Below are 9705 nucleotides of genomic sequence, written 5' to 3'. Positions count from 1 at the left end.
TCCCCCTCTTCCCTCCCCCCTCCCCGCCAAGATCAAGGAGGGGAGGGGAGCTGGTGGCAGGGGCTGAGCCCCCCTTGGACCCTTAGTGGATCCCACAGTGCCTCTGGGTCTCCCTGTTCTCCAGGAAGGAGAGTGTGTGCTTTGGGGAGCACCCGGGAGGATGTTCCACTCCAGGTTCCTTGATGGGAGCGGAGGGCAGGCCTTTCTTTCCTTCTAGTTGTAGAATTTACAGTCAGCCAGGCTTCCTGTGGTTCTGGATGATGTCCGTATTGTTTTTCTGAGGTATTAATCAATTGTTGTGAGCGGCATCAACTTCCCGGTGTTTATCTCTGCCGCCATCTTAGTTTCTCCCAGACCGCTGACAGACCTTCTTACTAAAAAATATGCACAGATTAAAAAACTGCAAAACAGTGTTTGGTAGACTATTTTACCAGCAAGTCCTGAAATCAAACTTAGCCAAAGCACTGAGGTATTTTGTTTTCTTTTTTAATTTATCAAAAACACAGAGATTTTCATAGGCTCTATTAGAGTGACAAGTAATCTATAAGGGACTTTTGAATCTCTTTCCCATTTTAGAGAATATCAGAATCCTTTACTTAAAAAAATTTTTTTTTACCAGGTCACCAGGGAATAAAGGTAAATCTGAGCCACATTTCTAATAGTGAAGCCGTTTAGCCATTTGGCTAAAAAATTAGAGTTTAATGTCACTCTAGATATCCTTCATTCCTATGTCATGACTTTTCACTCTTGGAAACGTTCTTTGCTTCCTCCAGACGAGCGCCCACGGCCACTTTCCACGACAGCAAACACAACATTGTGCATGTGCATTTTGATGCAACCCGGGGATGGCTACTGACTTCGGGAACTGACAAGGTTATTAAGGTAGGATGCTCTCTCATGGCAGGAGCTCTCCATGTCTGGCCCTACGTGAATATACAGGAGCACCACGGCTATGCAAAACCTGCTCAGAGGGCTCCCTTGGCAGTGAGCATTTATACATACAAGGCCCATGCCAGGCACAGGGTGCACACACCAAGGTCAGACATGCTCTTGCCTGTAAGGAACAGCTGGTCAGTTGGAGACATACTTTTAAAGACACTTAATAATAGGTCATACATGCAGTGTCCAGAAGAGTAATACAGACAAGAATTACTTTAAGAGTTTGTTCCATAGAGGGAGGTGGTACTGCTGGAAGCGGCTCTGTGAAGGAAGAGGGATTTGAGATGAGCATTAGATGAATGGTAGAACTGGATAAGCCAGTAAGTAGTAAACAAGACCCTTCCCCATGAGATCGGTTAATCCACAAGCGTTCCTCCAGGTTCTCTCTGAGGACCACAGCAGAGGCTCTGGACAGAAGGGGCCACACCTGCCTCGTTTTCTGAGAAACACACAGGCATGTAGCACAGGCTTGCCCAGCGCACCGAGCTCTGCTTCCCAGGCCCATCGTGGTCCATTCTTAGAGGCAGCAGCAGGGTAAGGTGGTTGAAATAACCCCTTTTGGAAGCTGCCAGGCCTCTGAAACTTTAACCAAGTTTAAAATAAACTCTGGAGTCTCAGAGCCTTTATATTTTAAAATGAGACCCCTTGAACTGTTTGGAAGATTAAATGAGGTAGGATATTGAAAGGACACAGTACATGCCTGGCACCCATTTGCTGCCTAATATAGCTTAGTTCCCTTCCTCCTTAAATGACTCTAATCTGCTTTTAGTCTCCATTAGCTGGATGAAAACTTCGAGCTGCCATGGTCATGTTTTTGAGGTTTATGTTATAGTACTTTTTGATGGAAAATACTATTTTAAAGATTTCAGAATCATGTTAGTATAATTATTGCTTCTTAAATTAAATTTACTTAAATTTAATTATAAGGATCGGTTATCATCAACACAATTTAATTCTAGTTCATTGTATATCTTCTTTTTCTTTTTACAGTTGTGGGATATGACCCCAGTAGTATCTTGATGACACACCCAGGCATCTGAAAGATAGTATTTACTCAAGAATGATTGTTCTAATCCAAATCGTTACTGGAGCAGTAAAGCAGTCGTGTGAAAGGAGAGAAACTGAAGAAACTAGCTGAGTTTGCATATTACCTGCACACAAGTGGTGAGCCAGTGAATGAACACTTGGAGGGGACTCTTTCAACTTGTTCATACAATATAAAAGAAGATATTTTTTTAACAAATGGTTTGTACAATCTGGCTTGCTGCATTGTTTGAGTATACTGTAAACTCTGTGTGGGGTGTTTAATTTTTAAATTTTCAACACTTCATTTTAGTTGTTGTTTTGTGTGTTGGAGAAATGAGGGAAATGTCTGTTCAGGGTATTTTTGGTCATTTTAAAGCAGTTTCCATGTTTTCTTCATGTGGGCACAGGTCACCGGGTCAGCAACTTTTTCTTCTCTATGTATCTACTCTCACCTTCATCTGCTTTCCACCAGAGTGTATGTGTTTACACTGCTTATAAACAGTTTCTGCTTTCCTAGAAATCCTCTTCAATTGAGAGATTTGGAAAACCGTTCATGTGGATTTACCAACTGACTTCTTGAATCACTTGAAGAACGATGTGTAATGTGTAACTTATTCATGTTCTTATATTGAGTAGAAATAACCTGGTGTTTCTGCCTCCGTTTTTCTCTTTCTTTCCCATATTAAAAAATGCCATGAGAAAGCTGTTCCCAGCCATTGTCATCATGGGAGTAGATGATTATAACTCAGAGCTTCAAGTATCAGTGCCTGGATCGTTTCTAATTCAATTGGAGCCTTCTGAGCCTTCCATGTTTTATGTTTTAGTTTTATTGACACAGCTCTCCCTCACTTGTATTAATAACAAACAAAATCCTATGTCCTTAAAAAAAAAAGTGTCTTTAAGCTCTGTTTTTGTGTGTGATGTCACCTCTGACCTTGACCATGTTCATTATGTGAGGTTGAATCCTGTTCTATTCCTCACCATCTGTATTTTCTCCCCCTTTAAAAACTAGAACACTTTGCACACTTATACCAAAACTGTGTGATCTGAGACATAAAAAGGTACTGAATCTTACAGCTCATGATGTCTTCCTGTTGGAAATGTAAAAAAGGGCGTTAGAAAATCAGTCTGAAGAACTCTGATTTTAAGGGAATCCAGTCAAATTTGATAGAAGTGAAATATTCTGTGTTTTAGTGACTCATGACATTTAAGCCCTTTTTTAAAACCTTATTTTCACCTATAAAAATAGAATTTAAATGAGTGGGCAAGCATGCGTTATGTGCCTGCCCCATTCTAAGCATGTTACATGGTATCACCTCATCAACCCTCACCTGTTGGGGGGTTTTGTTGGATCACTAAGTCTCTTGGGGATTACTACCAGGTTAAATAAAACTTTGCAGGTAAACATACGAATTACTTGCTCATTCTCTCCAAGTCCTACCTCCACAGTCTCTTGTTCACTTCTGATTTGACAAGTTTTTAGTGGTAGTATTTTAAATCCTCCCGATTTTTTTTCTCTTTTACTGGAAAGCCAATTTTTCCCTCCTGGTCATTAATTACTTTTCTTTCTAACCAAAAGAACTACTACCAACCATACTTGGGTACCACCCCTAATACTGACCTAGCATGCTTCCTGGGGAAGGAGTTTCCTAGAGATGATGGCTGCAGCGTTGGTGCTCCCCCGTCAGCCATAGGACACGACACGACAGTCATCACCTGAGACATCAGACCAGCCCGCGTGACCATACTCTAAGCTCAGATGCACGCGTGTGTGTGCACAGAAGTGATTACCAGTTGGCCCTTCACTGGCTCCTTCCACATTACCCTTGCTTGCCATCAAGCTGTTAAAGTCAATCAGAATCTGTACGGCATGATTGCTCTGTGAGAGCTTTAAAAAGGGAATTAAATTAAAAATATTCAGGTATCTATTTTGCAATTTATTACTAGAACCTGCAGCCATTACTAAATTGTACATAATAGAGAACTATGTTGGAAATGAATAATAGGGATGGATCACTCTGTTTTCCAGCTTTTGGAACATGCAGAGAGGAAGACACAGTGTTAGAAAGGCAGTAGATCAGGCACCCTGCGTGCCTGGCATGGATCTGAGTCAGGTCTGGATGAGCTCACACCCCATTTGGGAAGGTGATTGTCCCTGTGGGATCACATGTGTGCCACGGTGGCTCTATGACCCTGCACTTCACTGTAGCCATCTCCCTCCCAGCATGGCTGTCCCCCAGCCCACAGAGCCACTTGGAGACTGAAACCACTTGACACTTCATTGGTGAGCAGAGTTGCGATCACAAACCACAGCTATGTCAGGGTATCCATTGCTCTGCCCTTTGCTTTCTCCTCAAGTGAATGGGTGCTTGCATTTGTATGTTTGTAAAACTGTGAATTATGTTGAATCTCCACTGTTTTTGTAACTCAGAGATTTGTGCTGGTGTTCGGTGTCTTCCAAGCATTTTATGGAAATGGAGGCTTCATTCACAAGGGCGGAAGCTGGCACCCGCACTTGCCTTTCCTCCTGTCTAGGTGAATTGTCATAGTTCTTGCTTTACCCTATTGGATTTGCACTTTACATAAATTTTGCTGTATTACTTCAACACACAGCAGCTCTGGCAAGTACTGCCTCGCATGGCTATGTTGGGAAAGTGGCAGAACTGCACATAGTTCTTTCTTTGGGAGGATAAAGCCAATCACGTGCTCTCGGTTTCTCCAAAGAAATGATGTTACTGGAACCTTTAACTGCCTGCGTATGTCTCCACAGTAGCAAAGGTGGTTTTATATTAAGCCCTTGAAGTTTGTGTGTCTTTTCTATGAGGTCAGTCAACCATGATATATTTGTTTGAATCATTCAAAGAATCCTGAAATCATGAAACTGGAAGGGGTCTTCAGATATCTAGAATGTTCCATGCACAAAACACTAGTTCCACCAGGCAGTTAGACTAGCTGAGGTGTAAACAAGAGAATCTAAAAGGAGGGTTTTCAAGGAACAATTGTTTTTGAACATTACCCAGTAATGGCACGAACGAGGCGGGTGATGTCAGTGCCTTGAGACGGCGCCTCAGGAGCCAGGTTTGTTCCTTATCAGAGGAAATTTGACACTTCTTCAGCCCCAGCCCTGTGGTTCTGAGTGGGCGGCTACCGTGTAGTAAGGCAATTATTGCAAGTCTTCATCCGTATAAAGTCTTTCCTGCACTTTTCCCCATAGACCACGCAGTGGCAATACTTAAGTGGAAATCCAGGGGCAGTGTAAGTGCACCTCTACCCATTTGTCTGAAAGCTCATAACAGGTTGGCCTTGAGTGAGTTGCTGGGCCTATAGCATTTGCCCTTCCTATGGAACATTACCTATGCATGTTTTGAGATTAATTTTTTTAAAGCATAATTTATTTTTGCTTAACAATGTATTTTTAAAGCCTGAATTTTGACTTTTAAGCAAAGAGATAGCTCTGAACTATGTATCAAAGTTACTGAATATAAATATTCATTAAATGACACTCTTGGTTTTGCCTTTTCATATAATTTATTGTCTGTAAAGACCTTGTTCACTAAGATTTACATTTTAAAGTGAAGGGAAGCATTTTGCTAAGTTAAATTTTTCGTGATGTGAAAGCATGGATACCTAGCAATTTGATTGCAAAACACAGAAATTAAGTTCCTTTTTAACACTCAGTTATCTGGATAATCCTTGAGATTCCAGTCCATTTCGGCCAACCATTTGCTGAGTGCTCACTCTATGCCAGGCTTTGAACTAGGCCTGGGATGCCAACGTCCATTTCCAGGCCAGGGCAGAGGCCACACAGCTGTGAAGATGGGTCATTTCAGTACAGTGTGGGTGGGGCCAGAGGGACTTTGCTGAGGAAAGGTCTTTGCTGATCTGAGAGCGAGCTAAAGGGTGAATTGAGTAAGGAAATGACTTTCCAGGCTGCAGAAACAGCATAAACAAAGGCCCGTGATATGGCATCAGCCTGCTGCATCGGGCTACAGGTGGTTTGCAGTTGCCAGAGAATATCAAGCTCTGGGCTGCAGTCCTGGAGCCTGAGCTTCCTCACATTGAGAGGCAGATGCTCATGACCGCAGAGAGGGAGGCAGCTCATAGTTGGCCTTGAGGCGTTTGTTTACTTAGAGGCCCATCAGTTTTAGAGTCAAGGTTTTCCTGCAGTCCAGGCTAGTATCAGAGTTTCTTTTTCTTTGGAAATGCCTAGAATTGTTATCTTAAAATGACCCATGGTAACTAATTTCTGAACTTTCTGGGTACACAGCCCCTCACTGGAGGCATTGAGGTGGATAGAGCTGGAGACCACACATACATGGACATGGCCTGGAGGAATCTACATACTAATTGCACGATTACTGGTACATAAGTGGGCTGAGCTAGCTTCTCCCCTTTGAAAAAGAAACAGCCTTGACCTGAGCAGGAGGAGCGTGTTCTAGACAGCGGGCATCGCACTGACACGCAGAGCCGAGCCTTTGGGGACAGGAGCAGGGTCGTTGCAGTGCAGTGTGTAACTGATAAACCCGCATCGCGTGGCACTCTCCAAGCGGAAGGGAACTTCTTTCTCAGTTCAGTGACAGTGAAAGGGGCTCTGCCCAGGCAGGGGCACGCCCAGCCTCTCACGTGGGGCTTGGCACTTTCTAATGCCTGCTGTGCCATGCATTTGCCTTTGTCCTTCAGTACCCAAGTATCCCATGTCCATAACTTAGTTCCAGAACACCCATGTTCATATTTAACGTTAACTTAACTTTACAACCACGTGTTATATACTACTGATTGAGGGGGTTTGACTTTGTCTTTAAACATTGTCCTTCCCATTGAGAAGCATATTCAGGCCTGACACACCAAAGGAATATCTAAACATTAGGTCTGTCCAAAATTGGAATGGGATCCCTCCTTTGAGTTTCCCATGCCAGGGAATGGGAACTATGGCCCCTTGTCAGTGATGTGGGAAGGAGAGTACACCTAGGATACGGGATGAATTCGATGATTGCTTTTAGGAACCCTTCCAGTCCCGAGATCCTGTGATTCCATGAATGTTATTTATTATTGAACTGACCTAGACTGTTATCAGTGGCCGACCCACACGCGGCTGACTTAACTCAGCTAAATGGGAGCCTATCGCCAACATCTCTGTCCTCTGTTCTGCCTTAAAATGTTCACGTTTGTGAGTCAAAAGTGTATCTGACTTTCTTGGAAGAGAAAGTATCAGGGACAACAGGTTGGTTTAAAAGTTTAAGTTTAGAATCTGACCTTGATATTCATGCTTCTTTCCTCCTCCCCTCTCCCCCCTTGGTTCTCTGGGAAGCACGAGAGGGAGAACTAGAACACAGAAAGGGAGATGGTTTGAAAAAAATATTTCACTTACATACACTTTTTTCCCCATTTAAATGGCTGACAACCTGATGTCAGTAGCATACACCAATATGAAGTATGGACCATAATGCTGTGTCATTAGTAACCACTGTACTCTCATATATATTTGTGTTTTATGCCATTTGCCTTGCTTTTAAATAACTTTTTTTCAATGTACTGTTTTGTGAAAGAAAATCTATGAAAAGTAAGACTGTTATTAACTGGACAACAGGGAGGTGCTAGCCGCACCTCTGCCCATCGGCCACGGTAGCCACAGCCAGGGGCGTGGGCATGTCTGTCTGCACGCCCAGCGGTCTGTGGCCGCACCAGAGCCTGGCTGCAGCGGGCATGTTACTTTAGGATATTTTTTTTTTCTTTTTGAAGTGAGATTCTCCAGGGGATCCAGTTGAAAATGTAAAAAGCCTGAAGATAGAACAGATTTCTCAGATGTGGTTTCTGTCACTGATCCCACCAACCAAACCAAGCAGCCTTGACATTGACTTCCTGAATGTGACCAAGTGGGACTGAGCAGGAATTTCCTACGGTGTTAAAATGTCTGTATGCAGTTCTACTTCAAATGCTGCTGAACGTTGGGAATGTTTCTAAACTCTGCTCCCTTTCCCACTGTGCTTCCCTCCAACTGAACTGGACGTGTAGCCATTACCAGTGTACGTTACCAGCGCAAAGTTGCCTCCATGGTTTAAAATAAATATCTGTGGAAATCATCCTGCAACTGTGGCCCCATCGTTGTTGCTGTCCAGCTATAACACGTGGCCATACACACCCCAGCAACCTGCTTTGGGTTCACCATGGGGGTGGGGGTAGGTCTCCAGCCCACTCCTGCACCCGGAGACAGAGGTGAGCCACCATTCACCCCAGACACTAACTAAGCACAGCCAATGGGCTGCAGCATGTAGTCCTTTTTCTGTTCTCTGTTATCTGAAGTTAAACTTTTCAAGTGAGGACAAAGCTGACTCCAGGGCAAATACAGCCAGGGAAAGCCTCTCTGAAAAGTCATCAGGCCCACTTTATGGACAAGAAAATAGGTGGGAAGAAATCAGTGGTCTGCACAATGTCCAACAGCCAGTGAGTGGGGCTGGGAAACACTCACGCCAAGCCCCTGCCCCTGGCGGCGCCCCTCCTTAGCCCACCTGTGCCCCGAAGCCTCCCCCACGCCCAGCACTCGAGAGGCCCGGCTCTTCTTCAGAAAAGGAGAGGTGCAGTCGAATGGAGTCCATGCTGCTGGCCTTTCCGGCAGACGCACCCAGAAAACCCCCTTCCTTGGGCTCCTTGGCTGAGAACCTGAATCAGCGCCTAGAGCCCCTCCAAGGAACCGCACCTGTGCCTGGCTGAGCAGTGCCCACCTGGGTTTCCCTCCGCTGTGGGCGGAGCTATGTTTATGTCTGCTGATGCACAGTGCATTCATTCTTCCTCCACCTCTGCTCCCCTCAGACTGACCATGTGGGTTCATCTTAAATGCAGAATTGTAAAGAAAATCACATTCTCAGGTAAATGAGAGACTGACACAGGAAAAGAACCTGTGTAAATCCCTGGACGATGAAGGCTAGCTTATTCCCAGCCATAGCCGTATTTATTTTAAAATAAAAGTTCCACCCCTTGTAGGTTCCTCATTGTAACAGGGGCACCTTTGGGGCAGAGGGGAAGTGAAGTATGCTTTGTCCCTGCTCCGCGCCTTCTCCTGTTTTCTACGATGATTCTGGCCCCACATTGGGCCTGGCCTATTTAAATCTCTGAGCCAGCTCTCCCAGGATTTCAGTTAGTTTCTCCTCTTCAGCTGGTGAGGAGGATGTTCTAGCAAGAGGCAAGTGTGTGGGAACTGATTTCTGATCTAAAGATGAGAGGGTCAGGGTGCGGCGGGGAGCAAAGATATGAACATGGCAGCAGCCTGGCCTGGCCTCTGTCTGCTGTGCTTGGGCCCCAGCTCAGTCATCCCACAGACACCTGCCAGGGAGCGGCCCCCAGGGGAGTTGTTCCTGCCAAAGGGTCCCACGGAGTGTCGTGACTGCAACAGAAGGGAGACGGGGTGGAGGACCGGAGCTTTGCAAGTGGCTGAGGGGAGGGTCTTCAGGCCTATATCCTAGCTGGGAGGCTTGGGGCGCAGTGTGGTGTGTTGGGACCTGGTGGGCAGTAGCCAGAGCTGGGAAGGAGCACGGTGGGAAGAGAACCAGAGAGAAGACTCTAGCTTCAACCCAGGTCTCTTCTGCTGCATCTTCTCTCAACGTGCCTCCTCTCAGAGCTCACCCTCAGGGTCCTGTCCAGATAGAGACAAAAACCTGAACAGACACAGGGAAGCAGGGTCACGGTGCCTGCTTCATATTGCTGCTCTAGACAGTCCATTCTCCTGCGAACACTCCACCCAGAGCC

The 9705-nt window shown here is 45.2% G+C and overlaps 1 protein-coding gene across 1 annotated transcript in view; it reads left to right on the top strand.

The window, feature by feature from the left end:
- Positions 1–3405, top strand: part of WDFY2 (WD repeat and FYVE domain containing 2) — a 200560-nt gene extending 197155 nt beyond the window's left edge. Inside the window, exons 11-12 of the mRNA XM_006763568.2 lie at positions 774–882; positions 1930–3405. Coding sequence (XP_006763631.1) covers positions 774–882; positions 1930–1959 — 139 coding nt within the window. The 3' untranslated portion in view covers positions 1960–3405. The remainder of the gene's footprint in view (positions 1–773; positions 883–1929) is intronic.
- The last annotated feature ends 6300 nt before the right edge of the window (positions 3406–9705 follow it).

This window comes from Myotis davidii, unplaced genomic scaffold (genome assembly GCF_000327345.1).
Source record: "Myotis davidii unplaced genomic scaffold, ASM32734v1 scaffold39, whole genome shotgun sequence".
NCBI lineage: Eukaryota > Metazoa > Chordata > Mammalia > Chiroptera > Vespertilionidae > Myotis > Myotis davidii.
Note: the sequence above shows the minus strand (reverse complement) of the source record. Positions and strands in the feature narration are given on the sequence as shown.